Below are 16,520 nucleotides of genomic sequence, written 5' to 3'. Positions count from 1 at the left end.
GAACGCAGGAACGCGGAGATAAAAGACAACTTCCGCGGCAGCAAGCATTAGTACATCCCGCCCTATGTGTGTGTGTGTGTGTGTGTAACAGGCTATGGCCCTTATTCTGGTTGGTGCGGTCAGAGCCGCACACGGGGCTCCGACCGCACAAACCAAGGGCCGCCCACCAGACGGATCGCCACGGCCGTCCGTACACGGACGGCTGGCGATCCGCATTAAAATGGTGGAGGCTACGCCTCCACCATGGTGGGAGCTGCCCCCTGCATTCGATGGTCGTCGACCATCGAAGGCAGGCCCGCACGCCGCGGCAGCTCCCGCAAGCTAAGACCACACGGACAATCGTCCGTGTGGTAGCTTGTATGGGGGCTGAAAGCTGACATCCGGCGACGTCAGCTTTCCGCCCCCATGTCATGGTAATGAGGGCGTCATGCCCTCATTACCATGCATACGCCCCGCGTTTGCATGGGAACGCCCATGAAACGCGGGGCGTACACATAGGGAAATGAGGGCATGATGCCTCTCACGCCCCTATCCGCCCCCTTTGCGGCGGACGAAATCCGTCTGCGGCGAAGGGGGCTGCACATGCGCAGATTCACCTCTGCGCATGTGCAGTGTTAAAACATCGGCGGTACGGCCGCACGCGGGCCGTACCGTTCCGATTAGAATAAGGGCCTATGTATGTATGTATGTATGTCTATATGTGTGTGTGTGTAACAGGCTATGTGTGTGTGTGTAACAGGCTTTGTGTATATATGTGTGTGTGTGTGTGTGTGTGTGTGTGTGTGTGTGTGTGTGTGTGTGTGTGTAACACAGGCTATGTTCTGTATGTGTGAAGGAACAGGCTGTGTATGTATATATGTGTGTGTGTGTGTGTGTGTGTGTAACAGGCTATGTGTGTGTGTGTAACAGGCTATGTATGTATATGTGTGTGTGTGTGTGTGTGTGTGTGTGTGTGTGTGTGTGTGTGTAACAGGCTATGTACTGTATGTGTGAAGGAACAGGCTATGTGTGTGTGTAACAGGCTATGGCCCTCATTCAGGTTGGTTCGCTTCCCCGCACGGTCACACAGGGGAGCGATGTTGTGCATGTGCAGCCACTTTGTGTGAGCGAGCAAACCGATTATTTGCCGCCCAGATCGCATGCAGCAGTGTGGACGGAAGCGTGGGGTGGTGGATATGGTTTGCGCCCATGGGAACTCCCATGACATGGGTGCCGGGGGAGGGCAGCTGATGTCACCGGATGTCAGCTGCCCGCCCTCTTCTCGTACAGGGGCGCCACAGATCTAAGACAGCAGAGACTGACAGATCTGCGAGCGCTTGAGAAATCATTTGATGGTCGGCGACCGCACTGCCCTGCACACAAGCTGCAAATCGATGATGATGTAAAACATCCGTTCGCATGCGTGAAATCTGAGGTATTTAGATGACCCGCAAAGCTGAAAATTTTGCAGCTTTGTGGTCAATCAGAATGACCTCCAATGTGTGTGAAGGGAACAGGCTACATGGGGCCCATTTATGACGGATCATATATGGAATGCGATCTGGGTGGGACCATACTGCCCAGGATTACATGAGATTAAAGAGGTTTAATGGACACAATCCCCCCTCTCCCTCCAGCCGCACATACCGCTGGCCATCACAATGCAGCTGCTCTTGGCGCCGGATCTGTAGCTTTGGGGGACACAGCAGATACCGGCAGCTCAGCTCGGCGATACTGCAAGTAGTGACATCTGCTGCTTCTTGCCAGAACTGTTGCCGCTTTCCCTGCTGCGTGTGTGAGCTTGGGATCCTTATACTCTAGAGGCGGCGCTTCAAATGGGGATGATCGTGCCAGTCACAGATCTTGGGGAGAGGAGCCGTGGGCTGGCCACCCCTGCTGTATGGCATAGGGGTCTGGGCAGCGCAGGGGGGCAGAGGGTCCCTGTGACGGATGGGCAGACAGCAGAGGGGTCCTTGCGGAGGATGGGAGCTATTACCTAGTTCCCATCCTCCGCAGGGACCCTGCCGCTATCTGCCCATCCATGGCCACGACCCCTTACTCCCATGGGCGCAACCCATATCCACCACCCCACGCTTCTGTCCACACTGCTGCATACGAACGGGGCGGCAAGTAATCGATTTGAATTTTGTGTAGCATAATGTAAAGGGGCAAGTATAAGGGGTCTACTATTGTGTTGCATAAAGGGTATATGGTGTGGTACACACCCCTATATCCTTTAATGGCCACACCTCTTTTCTGTTGCTCGCCACTCCAGGGGGGCCCCGTGACGCTGTTGTACCGGGGCCCAGGATTTCTCTTGGCAGCCCTGGACTTCCCTCATAATGTATGATTGCCATCACCTGTTTCACACATGTTATTAATTGATTAGAAAGGTGCTTCAACACAGGTGCTGGCAATCATTAATTAAGGGAGAAGTCACACACTCACACACTTTGAGTGACAGATGTAGCCAAATATATAAGAGATACATACATGTAAAACTTTATCAAATCTAACATAACACTATATAACATAAATCCATTTCATATATAACATAAAAAATGTAAAACTGAATCATATTATGTAACATAAAACTTTATCATACTGTACATAACATAAAGCCATCGTAATGTGCCACATTACTGTGCCTCCTTACCACTATAATATCCATTACACAGTCTTCTCACTGATAATATAATGTCACACACTTCAGCCTGGGCAATGGATCAGAACCAGTTGCTTAGCAGGCAAATCTGGTAATTGGAATAGAACTTTTTACCCTGGGTCCAGGCCCCCTTAGGCACCCCTTGCATCATTAGTAGTTACCTCCATGGTGCTAATATCTGACACATACTGTAGCAATAGCAGCACAGAAACACTTATCCCCTCCACCTATTCTCACATAGTTATCTCATTATCATCCTAGTACCAACCTGCAGATGGACATCACTGATCAGCCAGATAAAGGTAAATATAACACATCGGCTAACCATAAAGTACATCTAAATTAATCCTGTGACAACTGTACAGTTAAACATTTGTGTGAATATCGGCAATCCATCGAAACCAGGGGCGTAAGTTCATACCAGGCACCCGGAGGTGACTCAGACAGTGGTCCCCCCTCCCAGTGGCGCCTGCTTGCACATGTGCTGATGTCCCAGCGACTCTCCAGTTTCACATCCGAGAGAATAAAGTTTCCTTATTGCAGCTAATGGTGATCATAAGGAATCTTTGGGGGGATTTTTGAATGCTGGCTGCAAATGATAATAGAGCCTTGAGTTTTTTTTTTTTTTTTTAATACAAGAGAGATAAAATGGTGTGAGACAAAATATCAGCCGGATTCAGTATGATATCCCGGCGGTCGGGATCCCGGCGTTCAAAATCCCGACCCCGGAATCCCGACCGCCGAAATCCCGACAAGGGGGGGACGTGGATCACCCCCCCTTGCGGGCTCGCTACGCTCGGCACGGTCATTTATTCTCCCTCCAGGGGTGTCGTGGACACCCACGGAGGGAGAAAGTGTTGGGATTTCAGCGGTCGGGATTCCGGCGTCGGGATCCCGACCGCCGGGATCCCGACCGCCGGGATTTTAACTGCATCCCTGTCAGCCAATCAGCTTACACATTACATGTTAAAAAGCTGTGTTTTAAAAATGACAGTTATGAGCAGATTGGTACATTATCTCTCACAATTGTATCTCTCTACAAACTTATATAACCCCTCCCCCTGAAAATTTTATAAGAATTAGTGCATTTCCTTAAAAGAACGTCTGCTCTCCTTTCTTTAAGACACAGGAGCAGAGCTGTAATCACTATGGGGGTTATTCTGGTTGGTTTGCAAAAGCAAATGCGCTAATATGGTTGCAGCAGCAAAAGCAAACTAATTCTCTAATGGACAGAACTGTGCTGCACTGCAGGTGGGGCAGATGTAACATGTGCAGAGAGAGTTACATTTGGGTGAGTTATTTTGTTTCTGTGCAGAGTGAATACTGGCTGCTTTATTAGATTTCAGTTTGAACATACCCCACCCAACTGTAACTCTCTCTGCACATGTTACTTCAGCCCCACCTGCAGTGCACATGGTTTTGTTTATTAAAGAAGGAATTTGCCTATACAAACCAACCAGAATAACCCCCTATTTAAGCACTTTGATCTGTTATGTCACATTCTGAGAATCTTCAGCTCAAATGTGCTGTAAAGGGAGTTTGTCAGTCAGCAGTGACTGTAACAAATATGTATTAAACGAGTGGAGAGAGAGAGAGATCTGTCCTAATTCTGTATCTTACTTTCTTGGGGCCCCTTTGACAGCTGGAGCCTGGCAACTACTGCCTCCAATGTCTCTGGGAGATACGTCACTGATCTAAACCACATCATTAATTACATCTGCTTGCATTTGTGGGTAGTGGTGGAGGGGGGCAATGCAGATAAAGAGGACATGTCGCCCCCATCATTTGGTATACTGAAGCCGGTGGCTGCCTCCTCAGACACAGTCTCACTGATATAATTTTGCCAGACATTCTGAGCACCCCGCCGGGTACACTGTAGAACCTGTGCTGTGTCTTTATGATCTGAGAAGCCAGCAGTGTCTTTCCACCCAGGGCATTAGCATATACCAGGGGTGCCTACCAGACCCTCTCCATGAGGGAGAAAATGCTCTGTTCCTGGACCTCCCTGGTAATGTATGATTGCCATCATCTGTGGGGAGCTAGGGAATTGATAAGAAAGGAGTTTCACCACAGGTGATGGCAATCCTACATTACCAGGGAAGCCCAGTACACTCAGATCTGCTGTGACCAAAGACGCAGCACTGAGACACACTGTGCCCACCTCTGATCCAGCCCTGGAGTTCAGGTGATGGTCAATCCTTTTTTCATACAGCATTATTGAGGTGGCGCAACTGAAGGTAAAATTCCACTGGTGAACCGCAATCAATGTGATGGGCACACAGGCAAGGAGGCGAATATTCTGCAGAACACTTACCAAATGATCTTAACTATTCCATGAGAAGCAGCCATGGCCTTTGTCCTCAGTAGTGTACAGAATGTGTGTATATATATATATATATATATATATATATATATATATTACGTGTGAACTTACAGAACTGTATCATTCATTTACAGATGACGATGTATGTGAAGAATTGCCCTATTGTGAGATCAACGCTAAGGTGAGGATCTAGTAGATTAAAAAAATGTACTCCATTTTTTGCACCAGCTTCCCGGGATGGTACTGCTCTCATACAGTCATTTGTCAGTTATACTGTAATACCATTATACCAATTTCTGAGGACCTCCAGACTCTAGAGCAGTGGTTTTTAACTCTAGTCCTCAAGTACCACCAACAGGCCATGTTTTCTGGATTTCTTTAGCCATGCAGAGGTGAGTACGGTATATGTTTCTGGATCAATAATTAACCCATATGTTCCACAGCTAGAAACATGGAAATATGACCTGTTATTTGGAGCTTGAGGACCGGAATTGAAAATCACTGGTGTAGACTGAGGGCCTCCTTCCAATGTGGCAGAGATATCTGTGGATAATAGACACATCTGGCATGGATCCGGGAACCGGGTGCTGCTTTGGATCACTATCATTAGCATCATGACCGCACTCAGACTGGCCATCAGACCCCTCTGTCAGGTCCAGGAAGTCTGCGGCTGATGGCACAGACACTTGACTCGGCATGCCTACAAAATGGGAGGTCACTGTGCAGCGCGACTGCTGGCATAAAGGAGGAGGCCCAGATGGAGGTGGCTAAACATATGGGCCTCCTTCTCTCTTAAAATGCCCCATGGACCCATGCATAGCTTGGCGCCCATTGGGATAGGACATGCTTTCCCAGAGCTCCGGCCCTAAAAACGCCCTAAAAAAAAGTCTGGTACTTGTGGAGTATCACGGCTCCCATCGCATGCCATCGCATGCCATATGTAGTGGCATGAGATGGCATGCGATGAGATGCGATTTTGACAGTTTTTTAGCTATTTTTAGCAAAAATCGCATTGCATCGCATGCAATCAAATCGCATCGAATAGAAAGTGTGGCGAGCGCAGCGAGCCACCGAGCCTGAAGCGTGGCGAGCGCAGCGAGCCCCGCGAGGGGACGCGGACACCTGTGAAGCCCGAGAGGGGAAGCGGATACCTGTGAAGGTATCCGCGTCCCCTCGCGGGGCTCGCTGCGCTCGCCTCGCTGAGCTCGCCACACTTTCTATTCTCAACTCCACACCTCGCGGGCTCGCTGCGCTCGCCACGCTTCGGGTTGGCGTTGATAGTGGGGGTGGTACACTCTGAAAAATGACATTTGGGGGCTTTTAACATGTTTGCTACACATTTCAATGCATTTGGATGCATTTCAGTGCAAAATCGCATGCAATCGCATCGCATGCAATCGCATCGCATGCAATGCGATTTTTTAGCATGCGATGGACATCGGGGGAGCCGTGATACTCCACAAGTACCAAAAGTCCTGTTTCAGTCCCAATCCTTCCCCTTTCCATTCCTATTGTAGAGGGAGAAGTGGGGGCAGGGAATAGGGTCCGCACACAATTGTAATATTACCCTTTTAGTTTCTTTGTTCTCTTAGGGTTTTTTGCATAGGAGGAAAGGGCCGTCTTTTATCTCAATAATTCGGCGGGGGTGCTATCCGGGTAAATTGGTACAACATCACCTCACCACCACCTACAAGGCTCTCTCCTCCTCCACCACTCCTTACCTCTCTTCACTGATCTCTATCCACACCTCTCACCTAATCACCTTCTCCCGCTCCCGTGTACAAGACTTCTCTCGCGCTGCCCCCCCTGCACTGGATCAACCTCCTGGTGCAGGTTTTTCTGATTCCCTTACCTCCTTCAAGCGCTTCCTCAAAACCCACTTCTTCTGACTAGTCTATCCCTCCTCCTCCTAACCTCTTTCACTCCTCCTATCGTGCCTACCCTACCCCTCCATCCGTTCCTACTTATCCTATTGTCTTTCGTTCCTCCACCCACCTCCTTTTAGTCTGTTAACTCTTATGAGTAAGGCCCTCCTTCAGTGACGTAACTTTAGAGGGTGCAGGGGGTGCAGCTGATATGGGGCCCAGTGGCTTGTGGGGGCCCGAAGCCCAGCAGACATCCCCCTGCACCCTCTGGAAATGTATTTATTAAGTGTAGATGGGACAGGGCTACCCTCACTGGAGAACACTATCTCCTGCTATATAGCATAGTAGTGGCTCTCCATGTCCTTCTATATTATTTGTTGTCTGATTGATTTGTGTATTTTATATTATTTGTTGTATGATTAAGTTGCTCACTTTTTATGAGTTAGAATTAAAAAGTTTATTTTTTCTCTCACAAAGAGCATTCTAATGACCCAAACAACAAATAGCAACCTTCAGGGGTTAAAAAGGAAAAACGGTACTTGTGAGTTATCCGGGCTGCCGATTTTTTCATCGCGCCCGAAATCGTGGGCATCGCGTCGGTCGTGGCCGTTATAAGGAGCCGCAACGCGATGCCCACGATTTCCCATAGACAGTAATGTTAAAAGACACGATGGACCCGATTTCCGACACGATTTCCCATAGACAGTAATGTTAAAAGACGCGATGGACCCGATTTCCCATAGACAGCAATGTTAAAATAAAATTACAATGTGAAATTGGCCAATATGTTTTAAAAAAAAATGTTTCATGGCCCCCCACCACCGTTAACGCCACCCCGCTATTGACGCCAACCCGAAGCGTGGCGAGCGCAGCGAGCCCGCGAGGGGCGGCGATACGCGTCCTCCGACCTTTTCATGCCCTACTATCCACTAGGGCGTGGAGTGAGAATAGAATAGTGTGGCGAGCGCAGCGAGCCACCGAGCCCGAAGCGTGGCGAGCGCAGCGAGCCCCGCGAGGGGACGCGGACACCTTCACAGGTATCCGCGTGCCCTTGCGGGCTTCACAGGTGTCCGCGTCCCCTCGCGGGGCTCGCTGCGCTCGCCACGCTTCGGGCTCGGTGGCTCGCTGCGCTCGCCACACTATTCTATTCTCACTCCACGCCCTAGTGGATAGTAGGGCATGAAAAGGTCGGAGGACGCGTACCGCCGCCCCTCGCGGGCTCGCTGCGCTCGCCACGCTTCGGGTTGGCGTCAATAGCGGGGTGGCGTTAACGGTGGTGGGGGGCCATGAAACATTTTTTTTAAAAACATATTGCCCAATTTCACATTGTAATTTTATTTTAACATTGCTGTCTATGGGAAATCGGGTCCATCGCGTCTTTTAACATTACTGTCTATGGGAAATCGGGTCCATCGTGTCTTTTAACATTACTGTCTATGGGAAATCGTGGGCATCGCGTCGCGGCCCCTTATAACGGCCACGACCGACGCAATGCCCCCGATATCGTGTCTTTTAACATTACTGTCTATGGGAAATCGGGGGCATCGCGTCGCGGCCCCTTATAACGGCCACGACCGACGCGATGCCCCCGATTTGGAGCTAAATCGTGGGCATCGCGTCGGTCGGGTGTCCTTAAGTTAACCAAACTTAAGGACAAAATCGGCAGCCCGGATAACTCACATGTACCGGAAAAACTTCTGATGAAGTAGAGTACCTATATTCTTAGAGAAGCCCTTATTTGGAATTTGACTAGTGACTAATTGGGAAAAGGTTGGAGCGCTTATATAACACACCCACAAGAGTATAACCACTCAAAACCCATCCGCTGCTCTGTTTACAAAAAGTTGCACTTATGTCTTCACTGACAATAGTTCGTTATATATGTACTAACGCTCTTGTCACCAACGTATACTGGAAATGATCTCTGATACATTGACTATTTGCTGTACTTATAGTGATGTTTATTTTAATAATGTATACTGGTAATTGAAATGAATTTTCTTATTGGACTTTTTAATGTATACCCTGCTTCAATAAAGATACTAAAAAAAAAAAAAAAAAAGAGTGAAGATGGGACATTGATGTCTGTGTTCCTTTCTATTGTATGGAATCGCAGGTCATGGTCCACTCTGCCATTGTGAAATTTAGTTAGAGGTTAAAACTTAGGACATACATTCACACATACATATATAGTGAACTGCCTGTGCACTGTAAAGTCAGGAAAGTGTGTTATAGATGTTAAAAATGTGTTCGCTAGACTTTGTTACTCGTTTTTATGCTCGCTGCTATGTTTGATACAGAGGATATTTTTATATTGGGATGTGGCCCAATCTCTTATTCCCCTTGTATTTATAATGGGGTGATATATCTTTTTCTTCATATCCTCCAATATTTTGCTATATCCAGGGTGTATTTCTGTGGGATCTTAATATTTTCCGGTTTTAGCTGTGATATTATAATTTCACAGTTAATTACCCTTTATTGGATGTTTATTACTTGTTCAGGAGAGGGTGATCAAATAGGAAAGGTAGGAGGTTGGAACCTTGTTAGGGACTGTCTCATTGTCATTTTTTTTATATTTTTTATTATTAAACACTGTGTCACAATATTAAAGTCGTGTGTTTTGATGTTATTTCCACTGATGTTTCCGGAGATCCACACATATCACTTTATTTCTGATAGTTAATACAGTGGAATTTTATCTCATAATATGATGCCACTACTGTATATACTAGAATTTAATAGTACACTCTCACTGTGCTTTATTGATGGTCATTTTGTGACATCTAGTGGTGTTTCTTAGGATAACACAATTATGTGGTTGATATAGGATTTACTCCTCTAATTTATTATTCCCCCTACCTAATATTTTTAGCCTAAATTGGCATAATATTGTTTTCTTTGTGGGGTTATATAAAATGGGTTTTTGATTCTATCTTAAACCGTTTTCCTATCGGATTTATGGAATCCCCATTTTTTTTTTTGCTATTATTTCACTGCCATCTAGTGGATGTTATACAATACAGGATGCCAGGGTTTTATTTCCCTGTATGTTGCCAGTGATTGAGCCTTAAGTACGGATGGTGTAATGGTTAGCATTACTGCCTCACAGCACTGAGGTCATGGGTTCAATACCCACCGTGGCCCTAACTGTACAGAGTTTGTATATTCTCCCCGTACTTGCGTGGGTTTAATCCGGGTACTCTGGTTTCCTCCCACAATCCAAAAATATACTGGTAGGTTAATTGGCTCCCAAAAAATTAACCCTAGAATGTCTGTGTGTGCATGTACATGTGGTAGGGAATATAGATTGTAAGCTCCACTGGGGCAGGGACTGATGTGAATATTCTCTGTAAAGCGCTGCGGAATCTGTGCGCGCTAGATAAGAAACTGTTATTAAATAAAGAAATATTTGTTACATATATATTAGGTATGTGTGGTAACATTCAATTAAGACTATATTGTATCTGTGTAATTTCACACACTTCTGGCTACTTTACATCCCTTTAACCCCTTCAATACATTTGCTCTCCCTTTAGTTCAACATACGCAGCATTTCAATTACATTTTAGTTTAGTAACATTTAGAAACTATTAGTGGTCTTGTTAACACGTGTTTCACAATCGCGTCATCAGAACCATGGAAGATACCAGCAGGTAGAAGCTGTACTCTATACAGGACTTGGAGTACCAATACCACAGGCACAGAGGAGGCTACACCTGGTGATGATGGTCACCAATGCTGGACACCGATGGTGGTAGATATCAGCGTGGTCTCTCCGAAGGTAACTGGGAGGAGATACTTAAAGGTGCCCCTACACTTTACAATTATTGTATACAATATTGTATAAAATATCGCATATCGCATCTCATCGCATCTCGGTTTTGCGATGAGATGAGATCTAATACAAAAAGTATGTGCTGCACATACTTTTTGTACCAGATCTCATCTTACCTCATGGCAAAACCGAGATGCGATGAGATGCGATATTGTATACAATAATTGTAACGTGTATGGGCACCTTAAGAGGATAAAAAGTATAGCTGGACAGCAATAACTTTAAAATCAGTTGAAGCTAACAATAGCAGATATCGATGCTAGTGCACAATGTTAGGGTGTGACGCTAGGGAGAGATATCTGTGAAGCTAGTGATGACAATTGATGAATACTTTCATTGAAGACAGTCAATGGTAACAATCGATGTTGACAATCAGATGATTACTATCGCTGGTGGTTTAAAAATGACAGTCAATGCAGACAATCGATGGTTGACTACTGATGGGTGACCATCAATTGTTACTGACAATGTCAACTGTCAGTGACTACCGTTTTTTTTACCATCGATGGTACCAGTCGATGGTAGTTACCGATGGTTGGCTATCAATGGTGGATACCGATGGTTGGCTATCGATAGTGATAGTCGATGGTTGACTATTGATGGTGAAAGTCAATTATAACAATTGATGTTAACAATCTGATGATAACTATCGCTGATGGTTAAAAAATGACAGTCAATGTAGACAATCGATGGTTGACTATCGATGGTTGACCATCGATGGTGTCAGGCGATTATAACTACCGATGGTTGACCATCAATTGCGTCAATCGATTATTACTACCGATGGTTGACCATCGATGATTGACTAACGGTGGCGACAGTCGATGGTAGTTACCGATGGTTGGCTATCGATGGTGGGTACTGATGGTTCGCTATCGATGGTGATAGTCGATGGTTGACTATTGATGGTGAAAGTCAATTATAAAAATCGATGTTGACAATCATATGATCGCTGGTGGTTTAAAATGACAGTCAATGTAGACAATCAATGGTTGACTATCGATGGTGTCAGGCGAATATAACTACCGATGTTTGACCATCGATGGTATCAATCGATTATGACTACTGATGGTTGACCATCAATGGTTGACTAATGATGGTGACAGTAGATGGTGACAGTCGATGGTGAAGCATATGAATATGGACGATGTTCTACCGAATTCCAAAGATAGAATGACTGAGTTTACAATTATATGGTTGCCTTCCCTGGATTATAAATCCTCTAAGGCAGGAGTGGGGAACCTTTTTTGTGCCAAGGGCCATTTGTATGGGGGAAAAATCCTTCGGGGGCCATATGAAAAACCGACCTGACCTCTTGCAAGAATTCCCCTGGCCACTCAGGCCGGCTACGGGGGCCTAATACGGAACCCAGGCCTGAGATTCCTCACCCCTGCTCTAAGGTCTATAAAGATTCTAGCAACAGGGAAAGGAAAGAATGTCACTATGTGGTGCACAAAGAGGTTGACTTAATCTAAAATCTAACTTTTATTAGGATTTTCTAAAATAGTAGCGAAGTATGAGACACAAACATCACAGAACATGAAACATAGAGTGACTTTAAAAAGGATAATATATCCTAATGGGTGTGACTGCAATACTATTCTCCCCTTATTAGACTGGGTTTTTTTATATGTCTCCACGTCAATATAAATTCAATCGGTGACTGGAGACTGTTAAAGCCGAGTCTGCCCACTCACTCCAAGCTGTAATTAGCTTGTCAATCAGAGGCGGGTCCCGGGTTGGTGTCCGCTCTCCAGTGCTGGTATGCGGGCGGTGTCCGATGTGAGCTGCCACTATCACCTTCAGACCACCGTTTTGCCGCAACCGCACGGAGCCGCGGATCGCCTCCCGCTGTAGTACAGGTTAAGCCGCAGTGTCTAGGAGTAGTACGCCGGGGGGTTAGAGCCCGTTTGACCGGTTCCAGGATAGTGCTGACGTCTAGCACTGCGTTCCTGGCCGGGCGTGTCCAGTGGCGACTGGCCCACGCTGGTGAGGCAGAGATGCGGCTGTAGATAGATCACAATAATATATACATTGGTATGGGGGGAAGCTCCCAGGTCCTGATGAAGCTCCCATAAGCGAAGCGTACGCTGACCCGTCAGCAACTTGTTGTGACTCCCTACTCCCTTTCCCCCATACCAATGTATATATTATTGTGATCTATCTACAGCCGCATCTCTGCCTCACCAGCGTGGGCCAGTCGCCACTGGACACGCCCGGCCAGGAACGCAGTGCTAGACGTCAGCACTATCCTGGAACCGGTCAAACAGGCTCTAACCCCCCGGCGTACTACTCCTAGACACTGCGGCTTAACCTGTACTACAGCGGGAGGCGATCCGCGGCTCCGTGCGGTTGCGGCAAAACGGTGGTCTGAAGGTGATAGTGGCAGCTCACATCGGACACCGCCCGCATACCAGCACTGGAGAGCGGACCCCCAACCCGGGACCCGCCACTGATTGACAAGCAGGCGCACACTCCATACAGCTAATCACAGCTTGGAGAGAGTGGGCAGACTCGGCTTTAACAGTCTCCAGCCACCGATTGAATTTATATTGACGTGGAGACTGATATAAAAAAAAACAGTCTAATAAGGGGAGAATAGTATTGCAGTCACACCCATTAGGATATATTATCCTTTTTAAAGTCACTCTATGTTTCATGTTCTGTGATGTTTGTGTCTCATACTTCGCTACTATTTTAGAAAATCCTAATAAAAGTTAGATTTTAGATTAAGTCAACCTCTTTGTGCACCACATAGTGACATTCTTTCCTTTCCCTGTTGCTACAATTAAACTTGTGTCCAGTGGTAGCACACCCTCCATTGTGTGAAGTATATCATAATAAAATAAATATATGAGGGTAATCTCTATAAAACATTGTTATACCTGAACCTGTGCGACTGTTCTGATCCCCTCTCCCCCAGATTCCCCCCTAATCTATAAAGATTCTATCTTCCCCTGGAAGCATGTGATTCATTACTGCTCTTTATTCTGTTATTTGGTTATCTATACCCTCTCGGCTTCTTGTCACTCTCCCCTCTCTTTCTTCTTTTTCTTTTCCTTTATCTTAGAATACGTATTGTTGGACACTTCAAATTGATGGCATTTGTACACATTGTAATGTTACGTTCATTCTTATATGTTTGATTGTGTCCCCTCTTTTGATTCTGTACCAATTTGTATCTGTATTATTTTCAATAAAAACAGAATAAATAAAATACATTGGTTCGACCATATCTAGAATACTATGTCCAGTTCTGTGTAGGTCATTGGTACGGCCTCATCTAGATACTATGTCCAGTTCTGTGTACAGATGGGGCCGGGCTCTTCTTTGTTGGCGAATTGCCAGAACGTCACCGCTGGCGATCTGCCAGCAGCCCGGCTCGTCATCTGACTGAAATGCGCGTGCGTCTCACGCGCGCGCGCGTCTCAATCTCCGTCGGCGGGACGACGGGAACCCTGTCCGTCTCCGTTTCAGGGAGACGGACAGGGTAAGGGGGGGTGCGGGCAGGCGGCGGGGACCCCGGGTGACCACCGACAAGCCGGCGGTGACCCGGGGAAAGCGCTGGAAGCGCCGTCGGAAGGGGACACTCTCGTGCGCGCACATCCCCTTCTCGCTATACAGATGGGGGATGACGGCTGGCATCGCCATCCCCTGCAAAGATGAGCCATGCCCCATCTGTAGGTCATTGGTACGGCCTAATCTAGAATACTGTACCCAGTTCTGTGTAGGTCATTGGTACGGCCTCATTTAGAATACTATGTCCAGTTCTGTGTAGGTCATTGGTACAACCTCATCTAGAATACTGTGTCCAGTTCTGCAGTTCTGTATACTGATAGAGCCGATCGCCATCCCCAGCCGGTGAATGGGGCATACGCACGTCGTAGATGCGCACCCCATTCTCATCCACGTCTGCCAGCGGCAGGTGCACTGGCGGAAACGATAAGAACAGCCCCATCTCTAGGTCATTGGTATGACCTCATCTAGAATACTGTGTCCACTTCCCTATAGGACATTGGTACGGCCTCATCTAGAGTATTTGGTCCAGTACTGGAAGCCATATTTCCAGAAGAACATAAATACACTAGGACGGTACAAAGGACAACTAAAATGGTACATCACAAAATTTACCTGGAAAGACTAAGGTTCCGATTTATTACAATGTAAATATTGTGGGAAATTCAATTGCCACAGTAAATCTCTGTATGTGGGGGGGGGGGGGGTAATTCAATTAATTCTGATAGCAGGCATTATCTTGGACTTTGATTCACCTGCCCGGAGGATGGCAAAATGCAATTCCACATAAGTGCCAAACGCAGGGATCCTGGATAAATTGACTTGCCCGATTAATGATCACTGGGTAAAAAAACATTAAAAGATAATTAAATTAATTTAATTTCCCCTCATTGTGTAATTCCAGAACCCGGAACAAGATCTGACAGTTGACAACCATGAGGCGATGGGACATGGAGAGAGGGGAGAGACAGAGGGTAGAGCAGTGGTGAGTACAATAGATGAGAATAGAGCGGTCTCACAATGTACAGCTGGTCCTTATTCTGGTCTCCTGGGGCTTATGGTAGACACCTGACACTATTATACTGACTTATTGGCGGGTGAAACGGACTTTATTACTATGCTCCGTATACTTAGGTCATAGTTACCACCAATCACATAAACTGTGAAGAGACTGGGTGTAACTAAGATACTATAGGCCAGATTCACAGATGGAGTCATGTCTCACAGAGCAACCATCCCCATGGTTACCACCAGGAGGTACGGATTGAGGCAATTACAATGGGCATTCATTGGGGGTAATCAGAGAGTGGCTGCCCAGACGTGGGGGGTGGGGGTCGCTGGCAATGGTTGTGATGATAGTGACATTGCACATCTTTCTGCTTATTGCCCAGGAGGAGGGTCCGGTCTATGCCAAGCTGAACAAAAAGAAACTGGAACAAAGAAATTCAACTCGGTACCCAGCACAGAGCGAGGAGATCATCTACATGGGCGTTGTCAATCCGACTAACTAATATGGTCAAACAGTTAGAGTTTCCATGTTAGCATTAGAGAGGAGAGGTCTGGTTTGGCTGAAAACAGAACACACACCAATTGTTCATCAAAATGGGGGTACGTTGCCCCGTTTTGAAGACAATTCCAGAGTTTTCATCATTAGACCCAGCCTGACTGAACCCATGTTTACTGAAGTTGTGTGACGAGCAGCTTCAGTAAACTTCAGCTTGCACAGGATGACCGGTGAAGATCAATGTGATCCGAGGTGCAGCGATCATATCTCACAAATGCATGCAGGTGGCATTTAACTCTTACAGATGCCTCCTGTTAGAATTGCATTATAATTGGACAACATTGCATGCAATTCCATACAAACATTAATTACGCCCCAAGTTTAGATATCAAATCAGATCTTGTATGTTTTGCATTACATTTATAGTAAGTCCGTTCCTCGTGATTTCAGGTGAGAGTCTATGGTGATGGTTACACTTACACAGAATAAAATGTTTCATACCGTATGACATAAGTGGATTCATCTATTAGGGTCTGTACCAGTCAGAGGTATAAAATCAGACACAACTGAAGCTATAAACTACCGAATTCCCGGGATCCAGGTGTAAAGTGAAGAATTGTTTCCAGTTGAAGTCCATCAGGTTATAAATACAATGAGGCCGATTCACACCTGCTGACACACTTCATGTGAATTCTGTCTCCAAGCTGGAAGTGAGGTAGTCACCCGCGTCATGTAATTTGTCAATCACTCCAGAGTTCAGTATTGTGGCAACCAATGAGAACACAAGGATGCAATTGTGTTTGTATATTCGGGTTCATATGATTTACCTA

The 16,520-nt window shown here is 46.4% G+C and overlaps 1 protein-coding gene across 2 annotated transcripts in view; it reads left to right on the top strand.

Moving 5' to 3' along the window:
• LOC146075864 (uncharacterized) overlaps positions 1-16,180 on the top strand; it is a 101,054-nt gene extending 84,874 nt beyond the window's left edge. For both annotated transcript variants that reach the window (XM_083185529.1, XM_083185528.1), the window contains 4 exons: positions 2,906-2,946; positions 5,102-5,148; positions 15,091-15,171; positions 15,578-16,180. In XM_083185529.1, coding sequence (XP_083041655.1) covers positions 2,906-2,946; positions 5,102-5,148; positions 15,091-15,171; positions 15,578-15,697 — 289 coding nt within the window. In that variant the 3' untranslated portion in view covers positions 15,698-16,180. The remainder of the gene's footprint in view (positions 1-2,905; positions 2,947-5,101; positions 5,149-15,090; positions 15,172-15,577) is intronic.
• Positions 16,181-16,520: the final 340 nt, after the last annotated feature.

The sequence above is a fragment of the Crinia signifera genome, chromosome 4, assembly GCF_055691185.1.
Source record: "Crinia signifera chromosome 4, ASM5569118v1, whole genome shotgun sequence".
NCBI lineage: Eukaryota > Metazoa > Chordata > Amphibia > Anura > Myobatrachidae > Crinia > Crinia signifera.
Note: the sequence above shows the minus strand (reverse complement) of the source record. Positions and strands in the feature narration are given on the sequence as shown.